Genomic DNA, 19,796 nt, shown 5'->3' on the forward strand with positions numbered 1-19,796 from the left:
TTTGACCAGTTCTTAACCTTTGAGACAAACTTGATCACTCGCATCCTTTTCCCTCGCCTGTTCATAGGGTCACCTTTGGTCCGGCACACACACCCTGTTTTGTGTGTGTGTATTTCTGGGATGGTTCTGCTTGACTAAGTGCTTCCCGCCTCACAGGGACCAGTCAAGGATATATTAATGTAAATCTATGGGCTCCTGTTTGAACTGAGCCCTGCCATATGGCCATATACTGTACGTACATCATGCTGTATCTCATTACGCAAAGTCACGCTGACTTACAGTACTGTCACCTCTCTGTGCTTGTGCGGGTGTGGGTGTATTGAATGCCAGGCAATAGATAAGGGATCTTGTGATTTGGGCAAGTTGCTATAAAAACTGATCAAATCTGACCCCCACACTGTGCAAGTGTATCCCTTTTAGTGCCTGTTTTATCTGTGATTAAATTCACATATCCTCCATTATAGTGAAAAAGATACCATCACAGCAAGGCAGAAATGTAGAGTGAATTCACAGGTGCACACATACACAGACTTCTTCAATGTCACTCCCCTTTTACTGGTGCAAGAAGCGATTATATCCTTGGAGATGGATAAAAAGGATAAAAGAACCGGGAAAGGGCAGATAGGTGGTGAAAGATAGATAGAAGGAGCCCTGTAGGCTCTATTTGGCTTCACTGGGGCCATTTATCAAATGTACGTGACCAGCTGCTGGGAATAATAGTGGATGGCAGAAGAATCCACCACAGGCGCATTGACCTGCCATGAGGACAGCAAATTGCACATTGCAAATACTGTAGAGAAGTCAGTACAGCTCGTCTTTAGAAGCTTCCTATGATATTATGCACAGTGAATCAGATGCTGTACGGTATAAAAGCAATAATGATGAGCCTTTGAAGTGCTGTTGTAGACAATTACTATTGTTTTTTCCAGAAATAAAATACCTTTGGGGCATTTTTGGCCTTAATTGGCAACAGCAACAGTTGAGAGATTACTGGTGGTGGCATCCAAACCCTCACACCACCAGGGTGTCCCGAAATGACCATCACTAGCAATTGCTGTTTGTTTTTTTCTATTCTTCTAACGCTGCAAAGATACCAAGCACCGGGGAAGTACAGCTCGCCGCAGTAATTAAATGAATGATTACATTTGTCTGTGTCTGAGAGACGTGTTCAGATATTTCAGATGGGATAAAATTCTTTCTAACTTAGGTCAACATGTCACAGGAGTCACAGGACTGTTTACTGATTGGCTGCGGGTATTCTCTGGCTGCAATTAGTAGCAACTTTTGGCAAAGCTTTGGACCACAGCTCGCTGATATCGGAGCATCCATCACATTTGCAAAGACATTCTTAGGCATTTCGCTGCAGTTAGCACTTAGCCATAGCTAGCACCTAGCCACAGCTATGCATGTTTTTAGAATCAACATAATCCAAATATCCATGTTTCCTTCATTCCATTGATATTCAACTAACTTTGAGTTCGGGACTCCATATTTCATGAATACCAATATCCCGATAATGAATATTACAAACAGGAGAGGTGACATGGGGTCCAATGCCAAGAATGTTAATGTTTTGCTCAGTTAATGTAAGCTCTCCAGCAGCAACTAGTGATGAATATGTTAGCTGCAAAGGTTTTTAAACACAAGCCCTTTTTAGATTTTTTTTCTAAAAGTTTGCCGTCCTGGGATACCCGGGACACCAAAATGAAACATGACACAGCAACAACTGTCCATGTTTCTCCTCTTTCCCCTGGCAGACAACACAACTGTAGATTCCCTGTTATGCATGACTAGCAGTGCTGTGCATCTTGGAAACATGTCCCGCTCCCATTTCTGTGATTAAAGTAGCTGCACACTTTTTTGCCACGTCTTGCTTTTCCATTTACTGTGGAGTTGCCCCTATCAACCAGCCTTAGAAGTCCTGTATCTTAAAATCGAGAGGAACTGTTAGTGTCACCTACAGTAGCAGCTTCTTATTTTGCTGTATTGACGTCAAACAGAATTCAGACCAAAGCGGCTGCTATTAAAGGTCTCCTATTATGCTGTTTTTCATCAATATATTATAGGTCTCAGATATATACAAAACATGTCTCTGAAGTGTTTGGCTCCAAACACCAAACAGATCATTGTAGCATTACCCATAAACCCCTCTGTCTGTTACTTTAGATGAAAATAAGGAGCCCCTCCCCACGCCCCTCTGAGAGATAATTTGGTTAAAAATAACACAATGGTGCTCTAGGAGGAGATTCAGGTGATAAGGTGGGCGGGGGTTACCTTGCTTGGTGATTGGCTAATGGTTACACAAGCCAAAAAATCGTTATGACATCATAAAGTGGCCAAAATCTGATCAGCTCATTTTCAGACAGGTTTTTATATAAATGGGTCATGACAAAATGTGAGAGAATCTTTTTTCCGGAAACTTTCAGAATCTCTTTACGCAGAAGGGACAGATGTTTCTGTATAAAAGGATTTTGCATAATAGGAGACCTTAAACATACAGGATTTGAACAGTGAGAGTTCTTCCTGTATTAGAATACAATATTGTATGTATTAACAGAGAAAAATAGAACATTTGGAAAGGAAAAAAGTAGTATTTTAGTTTATGGATAATTCATGCGGCAAAGATTTTCATAACGAGAGATATTATCCAGATTAATTACACATGTTACCATTCAAAGTATCTCCTAAATATTCACACATCAACTCAAACACACACTCAGACTGACTCACATACACACCAAATACCATTTCGGATTCTCCAGGTTAAGCTTATCAGCCCTTTTTATTGGAAGAGAGATAAACAAGCAAAAGGTGAGCTGGGTAGTACATAGTGAGCGGGTTCAGGATAGTGGTGCCCTCTGGGTAAACACCTGAAGACAACCAAGAACCAAACAACAAACTTCACTCATAAAACTTTGTACTTCCTACCCCTCTAGACTTCCTCCACTCTGCCCTTTTTGTTTTTCTCTTCTAAATAGTTTTCCTCCACCTCAAATGTGTTTATCTCCATTTGTCTAAATCAATTTGATCAAGCTTGTATTTTCTAAGACTGCCCTTTGTTTCTCTTTTTTCCCTAATGAAATATGTCAGGTACAAAATGTCTGTGATCATTAACACCTCATGTTGTTTTTTTTGTTTTGTTTGTATTCCAGCCTTACAGTCAACTTTATGATTTATCCCGATCCGAGAGGTCAAAAGTACATGAGCTGGCAGTCACCATGGCAACCGATGGGAAGCCTCTGGAGTTCATTGGAGAGCTTCTGCGTGTGGCTGTTGGACCCTTAAACCAGTCGGTGAAAACGGTGCTGCGTGATGCTGTGGAGAGAGTGGTGGCCGCACTCAGGTATTTCCTCTTTTTCCTCTCTAGAACATACAAAACTACACAACATCCTCCGATTGACAACATGCACCATAACTGAGCTTGGCTGTGAACTTGGCAGAATACATCTGGGGCCTCATTTATAAAGGGATATACGCAAAAAAAAATGGCATACGCCAGTTTCTACGCAATGTTTGCGATTTATAAAATACTAACTTGACGGGAAAACATGCGGTCCTCCACGCAAACTCTAACCCATGCGTACGCACTAAGTACAACAACGGGAGAGACGAGAAACTGCGACACCGTTGGCAGAAGGAAGAATGGAGAGAAATATGTGGAAATAATACCATAAATAAAATGTTACCTCTCATTTATCATATATGAAAATTTCATTTTCAAACATTGATTAAAGCCAATCTTAAAGTGATTAAACAAAACGCCTGTTTGAGACTCCTCAGTGCACACAAACACATAACTTGGAGAAAGAAATAAATACGGATATGTTATTGAAAACCACCTCGAATATGTTGTGTTCATGTTATGAAATGTTTTCTCATAAATGATGCGGTAAGCAGGAGGACAGAATTACGTCTAAAGTGACGCCGTTTTTCATTTCTATAGGTGTAGATACGAGCATGGTTTTATATACTATCATGTTTAATCGTGTTTTATACCGTTTGCCAAGACTTGATAAGTCGCTCGTAAAACACAGGAGGTATGGAAGCTAAGAACACCATATATGGTAAATTGTACAGCTAATATAACACAACACATTAGTTGTATTTCCTCTAACTGGTGGATACTGGTGTTGAGATGCACAGGCTGCAGTGGAGACGCTGCGCACAGCTGATCGACAGCTGGGACACAAACCACCAAATCCAAAAACATAATTCAGATCCAGTCGTCATGACTCCACTCCGGAGGGAGGGATTTCTTACAGTCTCTCATCAAGGGGGTGTTTCCTGTCCCCGGTACAAACACACTGCCTGAGGAAGGCTCTGTGTATTTATTTTGTCATGAACCTTTTTCGGACCACTTATTTATTTATTTTGGTGACGATCCGACCTCTATGCTGCTACTCTGGTTCAAACTGCATCCACCAAACAATATGATTTATCTCCACCTCCCCAAAATAACCAAAATCTGACACGGTGTGAGATGTCTTTTGTAGCTGTTCTGTCGTCATTTCCTGCGATCTTCTTCATAAAGTCAGTCAGAATGAATGAATGAATGGGCGTTTCTTTGACTATTTATAGGCAAATATGGGCGTTACGTGAAGCCCGCAAAAACTGCACCGCATTTCGAGTCGATTGTGATTTATAAAGGGAAACCGGCGTAGGAAGTGCTGTACGCACTTTCCTCGCCGGTACGCAATGTTTGCTGAATCGGAAAATGTCGGAAAATGTCTGTACCTATTTTTTGGATTTATACTACGTAAGCAACCTTCCCACGTGAATCCTACGCACGGCGTTATAAATGAGGCCCCAGGACTTTTGGAAAACACACCTTTTTGCCTTCTATCCAAGCAGTGTCAAGTCTTTTCCCAAAAAGTGTTATTAGTTTTAGCCTCATTTTTATCCTTTATAGTTTAAGTCTAGTTTGGGTAGACAACAAGTTATAGATAAGATAGATATAAGATTAGATTTTATCTACTGCACTATTTATTTTTATTTTAGTCTTGGTCCTGTTTCAAATTTGTTTAGCTTGGCATGTAAAATAGAAACAGCAACACATATTGCCTTCATTTCCTATCAGTCCTAAAAAAACAAAAACAAAACAGCACCTCTGAAGTGCAATTAAATTGACATATGTTTTAAAAAACAAACAGAAATTTGCAATAATAAGATGTAAGACTTGGAACAGTGACTTCCTGGAGTCTCCACTGGTATCCTAGCAACCGCACACGTTTACAAGTCGTTTGTGCACACAAAACATTTCCCATAAAAAAAAAAAAAATAAAAAGGGATTTTTAGATAAGAAAAACCTTAAACTAACGAAGTTCAAAATATATTTTTTAAGATGGCGAGAACATTCACAAATTAAGTTACTTTTCTAAAACTACCAAGATCTTCACCATCTTCTGGCTAAAATCACGACTCTCAATTCTACATCCTAGGTTTTTTTTATTACTGGTGTTTTCACTCGGTTATAAATCATAAATGGTGTTGCACACTGGTACGGCCCCTTGTTAGCCCTCAGTTGTTCTGGAAATTGGTAATAATAGGACAGCGTTGAGAAAATGACACTGCCACTGGCACTTTTTTTACTGTGTGCTACCAAATATACCACCCACAGTGATAAACCTAACGAAGGCAGGAGGAAAATGTCAAGTTGTATTTCCGTTATTTCCTTATTCAAATCTCTATTATATTGTCTGTTGCACATTGTCAAACATTATCATGTACATGCACACCTTTCATAGATGCTTGGTAATAATCGATACAAATTAAATATATATAGTATTTATAAAACAAGTCATATTAAGAGAAATATCTAGCTCTTACTTCGGCTTTATGTGGTGTTTTCTAATGTATTGAAGGCCACCCAAACACACCCCCTACCCACCGACACTCAGCATGTCGGTGGGAAAAAACACTGTCAAAACAAATTCCTGCAGTGTTGAATCGCATCTACAGTTGCTGCCTTTGGGAGTTGGACTCACAGTTTTCATTGGTGCCTTCCTGCTCGCTGCATTCAAAGGTGAAGGAGGGATGATTCAGCCCGACAGAGACGCTAGAGTGTAGGGCTGCAGAATACCAGACTGTTTTGGATTTAACATGCAAAGACCACAAAATGTAAGCAGAGTTGCATAGGCTTTCAAATAAAGGCTATTTTCCAGAGGTGTTTTTTTTGTTTTTTTCACTAATGCCCTAAGACAATGATGGACCAATCCGCAAAGCTTTAGTGACAGGGCCAGATATCATCGGGCCATCTGATTGGCTTGATAAATGAGTGCCAATCGCCTTGATTATATTCCTGCCTCATTTCCCGCTTCTTTATGGCTGCTCAATGGGGCATGGTGCAGATAGATGGCACCTGCCTTTACACACACACACACACACACACACACACACACACACACACACACTCACACTCACACAGCCGAACATACTGTTGTGCACGCTCACACACTCGTTAAGTAGACATGTGGAGACTATCACCTATGAACACACACCCTCATTTCTTGCACGCACACACTTTCCTCCTTCATCTGATTCATTATCTTCTTATAGTTAATGCAGCCTGATACAGATGTTCCCCTCTAGATCTCACCCTCCTTCCAAACACACACACACACACACACACACACACACACACACACACACACACACACACACACACACACACACACACACACACACACACACACACACACACACACACACACACTCAAGCATGCAGAGTCATACTTGAATGCATAAAGAGATATTCATATCCATGTACAGTGTGACACATTCAAGGAAAATAAATTCTGTGAATACAAAAACACGAGTGTGTATGTGTTTGCTGTTGCAGGCCTCTGTGTTTGGCAGGTATGAATGAGCCGCTCTTGTTTTTCAGTCTGGTGCAGCAGGCATACCTAAGTCTCCTACTAATGGCCATCTTTTGTTCCAGTCATAACTACTCTGTGTTTGCGTGTCTTTGAAGAGAAAATGTCAGTGGTAAAATGCAATAAAGAAAGTGCTGCGTCGTCGTCTTTCTACCTTTTGGCCCGATCATTTGTAGGTGGAGCGAATGCATATTGTGTGTGTGTTTTGGGGTGTGTATGCACCTTTGCGTGTATGTCCGCGCACATGAGGCCAGCACCACAGCAGAGAGTCGGGGGAAATCACCACTTTTTCTCCCCCTTTCCGTCTTCGTGAAAAATAGCCCTATTCTTGCGACATACAGTACACACACACACACGCGCACACACACACACACACACACACACACACACACACACACACACACACACACACACACACACACACACACACACACACACACACACTGCAGCAGAACCCACAGCAGCACCAAGAAATACACTAATGACGCTACAGAAAGATCCCACATTAGCTTTTTATGCTCACCTACTATCATGAGCTGTACATTTCATTTAAACCTTATTGAAGAGATAAACTTATTTTATTTAATTGAAGAGATTATCATACATGCGGGTGCATTTCACCAACATGCTCTGGGAGCTTGTAACGATGGCAACGGGTTTAAATGTTTTCTGCTTCATGTCTGTAGGACTTTAAATAATTTCGTGATGGTTAATTTTTACAAAGCTGCTTCAAACATTTAATCGCTGCCAGACATGTTTTTAACTAACACTGTCCCTCAGTAGAGAAGCCTTTGATTTCCATTTTCTTTTTTTCTCTCACTTGTTGTCCCCTCTGCGTTGTGGTAATTTGGAAATGTTATCTTAATTAGTGTATTATGTAAGATCTGTGTGGTGATGTGGTTTGTTTTTCCAGTGGAGACCCAGACGCCCTGACAAATTACCCACAACCCCTCAGGGTCCTGGAGGCCATGGTGACCGCTGTGCACAATAATGTCCAGAGTGGGTAGGTTAACTACTAACACACACACGCAAACCACACACTTTTGTCATACTTTAATCCTAACTCTCTTCTTCTCTTGCTCTATCTCTCAGCCCTGTTCAAAGCCTGAAATTAACAGCTGTTCCATGTCAAATGCCAGTGAAATGCCACTTTGATAGTTTATTAGACAAGAGACACCCGCCAACATGCCTGGGAGCTTCTTTTTTTATGACAACATTTGGATAGCACCTGCTACTGTATAGCCTTACTGTCAGCCAAACAAATCAAAAATAAAACAAATGGGTCTGTGACAAAATGACTCCTCATTTGCTCTCTGACAGTGTAGTTAAACACAAAGCATTTCCCTTTTTCTGCTCTCTGGTGAAGGCTGCAACTAAAACATATTTTCATTATCATTCAAATATTTTCTTCATTATTTGGTTAGTCTATAATATATCAGAAAATGTTATTAAATCCCAAAGTGACTCTTTCCAATGTTCCGTCCAACCAATAGCCTGAATTGCAAAGAAAAGAAGATGAAACCAGTTGTTGGGCTTTTATTTTGCTTTAAGAATTACATAAGGGATCATCACAAAGGTTTTATTCTCTTTTTTTCAAGTCAAGATGGCAGTAGAAGCAGTTCCACATGTTAGGACACATACTGTACCTAAAAGCAACACATGGAAAATAGTCAATGAGGAGGTACATGGGCCATACCAGCTATATCCATAACACAATTCACAGTCAATAGTTATGTAAAACATTGGCCTATGTTTTTAAAGTCTTTTTGTAAAACACCTCTTAATATAAGCGGGAGAAGATGGACCTCTTAATATATTTAAAGAAGAACGATGACATTTTGTAATAAAAAAGGCAATTTCAGAGTTCATCCTGCAGTCAATTGAACAAAGACTCAAACATATATATGTTTTTTTTTTTTAATTAGTCATACATTTAAACAAAATTGGAAGTTTATGTTGAACATTTCTCCCAGGTTTAAAGAATATATTAGCGTGAACTTGAATAAGACATCCGGCCACTTGAAGACTACCTCTGTCTCTTTACCTCTGCCTCCCTCAGCCTGTCTCACCGCTGTCCTTCCCCCCCCCCTCTCCTCTCTCAGTGACAGCACGTTGACCTCCGATGACCTCCTGGTGTGGTTGCATCCATTCTGCGGAGACGCCACGCTGCCCGTGAGGCCTCGAATCGACGTGCTGCAGATCCTGGAGAGCAACTTCAGCCTCCAAGACAGCGACGTCCGTCTCCTGCTGCTCTACAGAACTCAGGCGGTTCTAAAAGACAGAGAGGTACGGAGCGACTCACACAGCCATTACTCACCGTCCCTCACTAACAGGATGGGAATTTGAGAGCTTTTGAGTATGCATTACTTCAGAAACAACTTTAATCCCAAGCACTTTAAAAACATAACACTGGTACTTGATGTGAAGGACGCTACACATGTCCGGATGTTTTTCCCTTTTTCTTTTCTCCAAGGTCATAACATCAATCGTCAGTCATACATTTAAAAATGGTGCTTGAAATTGATGGGAGGGGGGAAGAGATAAGTGGAAGGAAGGAGAGCAGAGTCGGAATGGGGTCGTGAATATGTTAAGAGGAAGGATAACTGACTCACTCTTCCGATTCTAACACGTGAATGTTGACACATGCATTCTCATTATGTAACATTATGGGCTTTCAGCTATAAAAGAGGTTTACTGCTAAAGGGATAAGTAAGATGTAGTTAGTGTTTGTTTATTGATGCTGCCGCTAAAGCTCATGCTAACACTGAGCTGAAATCATGACTGTGGTTTATTTAACCCATAAATCCTCTCTATTCAAATCTATTTAATAATAAATAATAATAATAATGATACATTTTATTTAAGACGCCTTTCATGACACCCAAGGACACCGTACAGTTTGTTAAATATTCTAAGAGGTAAAAACAACAGGACATGTTAAAAACACAAACATACCATCATATTTGAATGTGTTTTTAGAACATGGTTCACTTATTCTATTGCATGATGCAGATAGCAGTCATTTATAGAGACATTTTAGTTGTCATAGTTGCAGAAGACCTTTGCAATCGTACATTTAAAGAATCATAAAAGACCATCTGGTAAAATCTCATTCAATGGCATTATAATATGAGTATGACCTTGTGTGTTCTGTATTTCCCAAGAAATCTGGGACCATTTAAATGTTTTTTCTCTCTTATGTTTGTAGCCATACATGACATAGTTCTACTAGAATAGTAAAGTACTGGTCTCCTACACAAATTAGGTTATAATACAACAAAACTGCCCTGCCATTTACAATTCAAGGAAACACATTTTCTCCAGGATTTTGTTGATTTTGGAAAAGTCATCTCTAATCAATGTCCGCTGATGGAGGATGTCGGGTTGGATGTATGGATCAAACAGACGAAACGTTCAACTAGAATTCTGCCGTTTGTGTCCTGTATTAAACGGAGAGTCAATGTTGATTTACGTTTAGTTAGGTTAAGTTACGAACATACTTATTTTATTCCAGACTATGATTTAACCCTTAACATTTTTAAATTGGAAGTTTGTGAAACTGAGACTGTCATCCTGTCTTTTAGGAATGCAGTTTGGTTGCATGGGAATTGAATTTAAAGAGACAAAGTGATTATTTATGTGCCATATGTTAGTCTCTCCTATGAAAATAAATGTGTTTGGTTGTCTATCTGAGTCTAGAGCCAACACATAAATGCTTGTAAGCATGCCTAAATCCTCTGTATATTTGCCGTTGTGTTTAATGCAGTAAGTATCTGCGTATAAGCATGCTGAGTGTTTGCACATGCGTGCCCCCCCCCCCATTCCTCTTCCTGGTGTTACCTACAGTATCATTGAGTGATTAGTCATTACGTTTCCTGACTGTCTAATTAATGGCCCACGCAGGTCAATTAATGTGTAAATATATGCACCAAGCCGTGGGCCATTGTCAGCGCAGGTAGACAGAAAGGTGTGTGGGCCCGAGCTCTTGAACTAATTGGGCGGACTCCAGACATTTGACAGGCTCTGACGAAAGACACACACACGCAGGCGGGTGCACACACACACACACACACACACACACACACACACACACACACACACACACACACACACACACACACACACACACACACACACTTTCCCTCTTAAGCGAGTGTACATCCAAGGGATCAGTTAATTAATCTTGTTAAAGATGAATCAACTTCTTCTGAAACGAGTCTCTTGCTCTTATAGCGAGACCCGTTTCAGATGAAGTGCCACTTCCTCTTGTTTCTCCCTAAGGCTACCAAAGGGCCTTTTTAAATGTGTGAGCAAGGATTTTATAGCCAAATGTCACATTTATTTTTGGATTAGACTACTTTTTGGAACGATTTTTTATGTCCACATGTGTGCTGCTGACACACAAATTAAAACAAACACGTAGATACACCAACGCACTTATTATTTATTGCCTTTTAGATCCTAATTGGAGAGACAGTTAATTGTCTCCACTGGCTGTCTCTTGGCTGGAAATAATGGCACAGTAATCACGTTGACTCGGTTGGTACCACTCCAAAGCAGCGCTGGTACTAATGTTGGTGCCCCGAGGCCATGCCCCAAACGTGGTGGTGCCCTGGTCTGACCTCATCACTGGGGTTTAGAGGTAGAAAGTGAAAGGGAACTGTAGTTATAGGAGGAGAGAGAAGTGGTGGAAGCCAGACTCTGATAGAGACAGCTGGGGGGAGAGAGGCAAGGATAGAAGAGAGTATTATTCCCCGTCTGTCCCCGCGGCCCCTCAACTAATCAGCACAATTCCCTTCTAACTTTGTCCCACTCGCTCCCCAGGAGACGCACAGTCACACACACATACCCATGTAGCCGTCTTTCACTGCATATTCAGCCCTCCCGTGAGGCACCCATACACATGTTCGCTCACTCTTACACACTGAGAAAGACTGCCTGCTGTGATTTCCATGACAACCGTGCTGTCATGCCACAATTTGTGAGTGAAACGGATATCAGTAGTATGTTTAAGTTTCTCTCATCTCTCCTTTTCTGCCGCTGTGTGTTCGCTGTTCCGACAAAGGCGTCTGATTTGCACTGTTGTCTGTGATCACAGGCGGAGGCAAAACAGCTATACACACACACACACACATACACACACAGTTCTCCTAATTGTACAGTCCCTGCATAAAGATAACTGTTTGTATGTCTTCATCCAGGAAATGGAGAAAAACTTGATTTTGATTTTAAACATTATCTTTCTCTATCCTCCATTTCTCTTTGTCTCTCTATGACTCTCTCATTCCTACCCCTCTTGATATTTATTTCTGACTCTCTTTCCTCAATGTCAACAATACTAAAATATAATTTAAGAATTAATAAAGGAAAGGAAAAAGAAACACGTTTTTCATAGAGCGACAGGGGAGTCACGAGTTATTCATTTATATACTTGTAATTACTTATTTTTCTGGCAAATTAGGAGATAGCAATGTTTTGAAAAGTTATTTTTAAAAAAAAAAGTATTTCTAAGAAAGAGCTCAAAATGTAAATGTTTTCATTAATTATACAGCAGATTAGAATGCATGAAACTACAGCTTGTTGTTTTTTACGTTTTTAATGGATCAAGTAATTATTCCGAGTGAAAATTGCTGTCATTTGTCTATTTTAATATGCTACAAATCATCCTGGTTAATTGTCTTTGACAAATTACAGACAGTATGCTAGACTTGCATTTTGTTAATGTTTTTAATTTTCCATTGACAATAGGGAAAATAATTATGTAGAAATTAGCATATTCATAAAAGTAGAACAAAGGGGCTAAAAACATGTAGTGTGGTCTGAAAATGCAGATTATAAAACAAAGGTTTTTAAAGAAAATAGTAGGATACAGTCACAGACACTAATTATAACGTTTGAGTAGTTTTGGTCTGCTCTGACCTACTGATGACTGATATGTATTTATCAATGTTAGCTCAGCCTGAAGCTTTTTTGGTTGAAGACCTTCCAGGTAGTTCGCTGCTTGTCAATTCAGAATGAACAATAGCAAATAGGGTCAACTGAAAACAAATCACAAGGCACAGGAGAACCGATTATTATATCTGACTCAGACATCCATTTTGTGTCTCTGTTCAGATACTAAAGGAATACGATGTTGTCTCTATGCTAAATATAATGATATAGCTAGCCATTGGTTAGCTTAGCTTATCACAAAGAATGAAAGTTTAACACATTTTACAAAACGTATTGAAACAAACAAAGAATAACTTGTTAATAAGTGAACTGTGAAATATGCTGGAATGGATGGATTTATCTAACGTCGAGCATAGCGAGGCTAGCTGTTTCCACATGTTTCAAGACTCCAAGCTATGCTAATCTGCCGTCAGCTATAGCTTCATATTTACTATACAGATATGACAGCACTATTGATGTCATATACTGTAACTGTCAGATAAAATAGTTAAAAACAAAATGTACAATGTCAAACATACATTTAAATTGCATTTGCCTATTCTTTCACACACAGTGACGTCACAGCTACCCACAATGCAACGCGCGCCATATATTTTTTTATAAAGACGCCATTTTTCTGGAGGTGCAAAAATCCTGGGAATGCTAATATAAACAGCTAGCTTATGTAGCCAGGCAGAGCGCACTAGGTTTTTTTTCTGAATTAACGACCGAAGAAATCGCTGCATGTCTTCGGATTACATCTCTGGACTTGAGGGGTGTGCTCTAGGTCGTTACCAGCGTAAACTAGAGCTGTGTGGGTTGTTGGATGTACAATGTATGGAATTACGACCCTCAAAAGTGGCCTTCGGTTGATTTTGGCTGCATCTACGTCTATCTTCTGGAAACACCAGGTGAATACCCCACTTGTCACAATAATATTATCATGCCAATGCATATATGTGGTATTTTAGAGTTGACTATATTGATTAAGGCAATCGACTATGATATTCTGTATGCACCTCGTGTGAAATGGTTGATACCGGAAGTACGGTGTCGCCCTCGGCCCAAAACCCGTATGTGTGTGTGAAAGAATATGCTTGGAGTTGTGATTATAACTATAAATCTATGTAAATAATACACTAAAAATATCTATCCATGTTTTTTGCTGTGCACTTTTGTCTGATAAGCTGCCTTAAGCTTGCAGCCTAGTGCATCAGTACCACTAGGGACTCATTTAAACCACCTCATCTAAATCTGTGATAACAGATTGTGGGTCACCTGGGAGGAGCTGACATATTGAAACAGCTTAGGATATGGCAAACCTTTCAGATTTTTTTTTTTTTTATCCTAAACTGTCCCAAAGCAACATTAGATCATCTTGTCTTATACATACTGTAGCTATAAGGTCATTTTCTCATAGGCTTCTACACAATCTAACTTCTTTATTTTACTAATGAAGAAAACCCCATGCTGGCAGGTTTAATTCATTTCTACCTAGACCTTACTTTTCACACCCGAAATGTTCTCGAGACGGTTCTGGTCACATGACAAATGCAAGTCTAATATTTAGTGTTGAGAGGTAGATAAGGCTATACAGCTCTGTTGTCATTGTTTCTGTTGTTTAAGTACCATGTTAAATACATCTGTACAGCCAATAAGTAAAAGTTTCCAATTGCTCACATTAATAAGATATATACAATTAGTAGGCATTGCAATGTCTTAACTCAATTTGTATTCATGTTACATTATCGGTGATTATCACAGTTGATTAAGCTCAAAGGTTATTGGTTTTTCAGCTCTCCCTTTGTTTGCCAGTCTCCTGATAACCAGCTTGCCTGTGTTTCACAGCTGCATTGTGTATTCCTACAGATCTGATTCACTTACTGTGTAATCCTCTATCCTTGCCTCATTGCGTTGTGCGCACACCTCTATGACAGCACGTCAAGAAATCCTCAGATCCCCACAGTCTGTTAGGATCCGAAAATGCTTGTATTCTTTTCACATTGTCTGTCCAAGCCTCCTCCTCCTCCCATTCTGCCTGCCTGCCTCGGCTGTCTGCATATACAGTGGCTTTTCGGTATAATACATCGGAACAAACATGCATTCAGCAGGCCAGTCCCTGTTAGGACCAGACAGATGGTTTTTATGATGGATGCTGTTTAGCCCAGTGGTGTCCAGACTGGGTCAGGCCGGGCCGTGTCAGTGGAAAGGCCACTGCATGATTCACAGCCGCTGCCTCACACAAACCCAGGGATGATGGATCAGAGGGAACTAGAGAGCCAGAATTAGAGAGAGGAGGGAAATAATGATGGATCAGAGATGTACAGAGAGAGAGAGAGAAAAAATTCACAGATGATATTGAAACAGAAAAAGAACAACTGGCCACTTACCTCAACTATACATCATCCTTCCTCCATCCCGCAGCAGCCCAACACACACTCCTCGGGCACAGACACTCACAGAGACGCCTTAAAAGGGAGGAATTAATAAGCCCAATTGAAATGCTGACATTTAGGAATGGGGAGGAGGTGGGGGAGATGATATGGGAGGAAAGGGAGGGAGGGTGTGAGAGGTGAAGCCAGGGATAGATTGTGTGCCTTCATTTTGAATGATTAGTCATAACAGCAGGGCGTCCAAATGTCACCACTGTCAAGGTCCGAGGGTCTATTTTGTCCGTGTGTCTATAGTGTTCGTTTGGCCTTTATGTTACTCATAACAATATACTGAGGGTCATTTGTTTGTGGCATTTCCTAGACAAATAGGTGACTACTTATTGTCATGCTACATGTGTGCATACATATGTCTCAATGATTGAGTGTAAAGACAGTAGTTTTACCACTGCAGATCTAGCAATAAAGGAAATGATACACATTTTCTAATTATAAATACATGCATGTAATTCCTATGGTCTAAGCAAAAAGATTGGACTTAAACAACTCATATTCAAGTATGGAACTGCTTTATAGACCATTAACTGGGAAATATGTTTTTTATGACACGAAGAAATAGAATAGGAGTTGATTGGTTGTCCCCATTCTATTCAACTCACCATGTTGAATGCTAAGGGCTAACTGGTTAAACCAACTAGCAGGTCGCTAATCTTAGGGAAGTGAGACGAGGTTTTGCAGTAACGACTTAACCAAGCAGTGGAATAGTTATATGTAGAAGTATAGAGCTAAAGTAAATAAATATAATTGATACATTTCAGGCTTTATTCATAGACCCTTGTCACAGCTCAGGAAAAGCACAATACTATCGTTGAGTGACAACTTGTTCTGCTTAAGTTGGTGGAATTAGCAAGTTAGCTAACTAGGATATTCAGCTCGCTATAGCTGGTTTCTGGCTTTGAGTCCGAGTGGCTCATTTCCACCCAAAAATTATTGAACCTACTAAATTCTTTATTAACGTGGCTTCCCCTCTGATGGCAACATCAAGTGATATAACACAGACATAACTTCACAGGCAGTGAAAAAAGGGGAGTAGGGGACATGGCCGTCACATCATGGCCTTCACACCCGTGTGCACTCTAAATGTTGTCGGGAGGAAGGGAAGGTTGCAGAGGAAATCACCCTGCGTGTGTGTGAGCATGAAAAGTCATCATCTGCGCTCATCAACAGTGATCGCTGATTCATGCTACAAGCCCCTGTCCTCCCTGTCAATGTCATGGATCATTTGCTGTGACCCGCTGTTTTGGTGCTTGGCTGTTTGGCCTTGCAGTGCATCGTCTATCCAATATGGATGAGAGGAGCAGAGCGGGCTGCGTTAACTCTAACCGAGCTCTTTCTCCACTTACTGTATCTGAAGAACGTTTCATTCATTCTCACCTGCACTCTCCTGCAATGTGTTTGCATAGTTTGATTTGATCAAGGTTGAGTTTTTGAGTTTGACAAACACATTCTATTTATTCTCAAAGGACTTTTTTCTAATTTTGTTTCTGATCACATCTCTCGTTTAGCAAAGTAACTTGGGATAGACTTAACCCTTAAATGGGTCTTTTTTGACCCGGTGAGGTGGTTTTCTTGAAGTATCTTAATTAGTCATTAAATGTTTTTATCATTTCATATTCCAGTTATTCCTCCAAAAACATATTTTGGATATCATGCCATTCACATTTTTTATTTAAATTGTATACATTTTAAGAAATTGTAGTTTTTGTATTACTACCCCAAGCTTCCATAAATGGGTCAAAAATGACCCGCATGTATTTTCTATGGGATCCTATGGGAACCTTTGATTCTTATCACCTGTGGCTGTCAGGAATACATTCACTGTGGACCACACAGACTAAATCACTAAGTGACACCTCTCAGGAAGATTATTTTACGCAGCAAGATCTGATACCTGTCAGTATAATAATAATAATAATACATTATATTTGTATAGGGCTTTTCAAGGACTCAAAATCGCCTTACAATAGAAGGTAGGGTGGGGGGTATAGGACTATCAAACTTGATCAACTGGCATGGATTGATAGGGCGGGCTATGAGTAGACGGAGGAGAAGAGATGAGTTTTGAAAAGGGACTGGAATACTGTACGGATCTCAGAATAGCGGAGATCTTGGGGGACTAATTCCAGATCCTGGGAGCTGCCACTGAAAAGACTCTGTCACCAATGCTGCCTAGTTTGGACTTGGGGGGGGACAGGAGACCGGCTGAGGTGGATCTAAGGGACCACGAGGGTTGGTGAGAAGACCAGTGAGATAGGGGGGGGGGGGGGTCAGATGATGGAGGGCTATAGGTGAGGGCCAGTATTTTGTAGTTGATGCGTTGGGAGACGGGAAGCCAATGAAGGCATGATCTGGTGTGTGTGAGGAGTTGGGCGGCTACATTTTTTACAATTTGGAGTCTATCGAGGCACGGGGAGCGGATAAGATAAGATAAGACTTTATTTATCCCGAAGGAAATTGTTGTGCCAGAGTAACAAAATACAATAAACACAATAAACACAGCAGCACAACTGTACACTAAAAATGCAGCAAAAAGAGCAATTAAATATCTACAGACAACATGAAACATAGAAACATAGATGGTCACACAATCAATGCAATTAATAGCAGTATTTAGTAGTTAGTAGTGCAAAAAATAAAACGTAGTGGCAGTTACGTAATTGCACGTTATCATAGCATTATTAATAATACTAATAATAATAATATAATATTGCACATAGTTATATATAGCAGCGAGTGTATTCAGGGTGTCCGCGGGGTCTTAAAAAGTATTAAAAGTTGATAAATCAATTTAGCAAAAATTAAGGCTATTAAAAAGTATTAAACGGCATTTTCCAAGGTATTAAGAAGGTCCACAGCAACGACAACATGAAACACCCTTTAATTTACTGAAACAACATGTCGGGAAACCCCCTCAAGGTGGCCCCATGCATAGCGTGCCATAAAATGCTGCTTCTTATTTTAAGTTTCGTTGCCTTGCTCTAGAGATGGGCGAGTCCTGATTCATCCGGATCATTAACCCGGATCCTAGAAATGAACTGGTCGTGACGATTCTCCCCTCTCCATTAACCCGAGTCCTTTGAGTCCTACACCTTGTGTGACGTACAAATTAAAACTATAAATTGCGTCACTCGCTACTCTCTTTATAACATGTCAAATAACATTACAACGTACCCCAGTCCATCTGCCTACCCTTTAGCAAGTAGGATAGCTTCCAGAAGTTATCGTTTGGCTCAGGGGAGGGGACGCGGATCAGTGAAACTTCCTGCAGACTCGTGGGGACTCAGAGGAGCTGTAAGTTACGGCTCCTAACCGTAATAGCATAGCAGATCCAGAGATCCATACTCGTCATGTGCACGAGCATAGCTGCGGCCAGGAAGACATTTTACTTAGGGGGTGTGGCCAAAAGTGGGGAGAGAGATTAACAGTAACATGTTGCAGCCCCTCCTCCAGCTCCCGGCTCCCGCGGCTATATTATGCACGAGTCAACAGCAGACTCAGAGATTCGCAAAACCTGACTCACTGTGCAAAACACAGCAGACTCGTGCGGACTCAGAGCCGTAACCGTAGCAGCAGATCCAGAGATCCAGCAGACTCGTCGTCATGCTGGAGTCAACAGCACACTCAGAGATTCGCAAATCCTGACTCACTGTGCAAAACACAGCAGACTCGTGCGGACTCAGAGCCGTAACCATATAGCAGCAGATCCAGAGATCCAGCAGACTCGTCGTCATGCACGAGTCAACAGCAGACTGAGATTTGCAATTAATTGACAGGCCTACTTAATGCGCGGCATCGTATTGTATTTTTTTTCAAATCCAAGCGGCCCTCCGGCCGACGTACAGCACCGGCCCACCGGGAAAACTCCCGGTATTCCCGATGGCCAGTCCGCCCCTGCCCCAAACCCACGTACCAACAAGTAACACCACGCCTACCCATACCTACCAACATGTCAATCTGGCATGTCAAATCGCACACCTATTTGTCAAAAGCAGGGACGCAGCCACATAGTTCAACCAAAGTAGGTCTAGCCTTTTGCCCTTTCAGTCAGAAATCACAAGACAAAGACACAATGGATAAGATCTCAAGACAGTGTATGGCTCAAGAAGACCTAGGTAATATCACTCAAAACCTCAGAGCAGCACCCCACTTAATGCCAAAATATGACTGGCTGGCTGTACAAGTACACAAGGAGTTCTATTAGTCACAAACATTGAGAGTTACAAAAGTAAAATATGTAGTGAAATTGTGTGGTTGCTCAACTAAGTGATCAGTATATGATGGAAGAGTGTGTGTGTGTGTGTGTGTGTGTGTGTGTGTGTGTGTGTGTGTGTGTGTGTGTGTGTGTGTGTGTGTGTGTGTGTGTGTGTGTGTGTGTGTGTGTGTGTGTGTGTGTGTGTGTGTGTGTGTGTGTGTGTGTGTGTGTGTGTGTGTGTGTGTGTGTGTGTGTGTGTGTGTGTGTGTGTGTGTGTGTGTGTGTGTGTGTGTGTGTGTGTGTGTGTGTGTGTGTGTGTGTGTGTGTGTGTGTCAGTGGATCTTACCTTTT

General features: G+C 40.9%; 1 protein-coding gene across 1 annotated transcript in view; it reads left to right on the forward strand.

Moving 5' to 3' along the window:
• Window positions 1-19,796, forward strand: part of nbas (NBAS subunit of NRZ tethering complex) — a 216,955-nt gene that overhangs the window by 140,500 nt on the left and 56,659 nt on the right. The window contains 3 exon segments of the mRNA XM_034234085.1: window positions 3,153-3,343; window positions 7,786-7,875; window positions 8,975-9,158. Of these exon segments, the coding sequence (XP_034089976.1) occupies window positions 3,153-3,343; window positions 7,786-7,875; window positions 8,975-9,158 (465 nt within the window).

The sequence above is a fragment of the Gymnodraco acuticeps genome, unplaced genomic scaffold, assembly GCF_902827175.1.
Source record: "Gymnodraco acuticeps unplaced genomic scaffold, fGymAcu1.1, whole genome shotgun sequence".
In the NCBI taxonomy this organism is placed as follows: Eukaryota; Metazoa; Chordata; class Actinopteri; order Perciformes; family Bathydraconidae; genus Gymnodraco; species Gymnodraco acuticeps.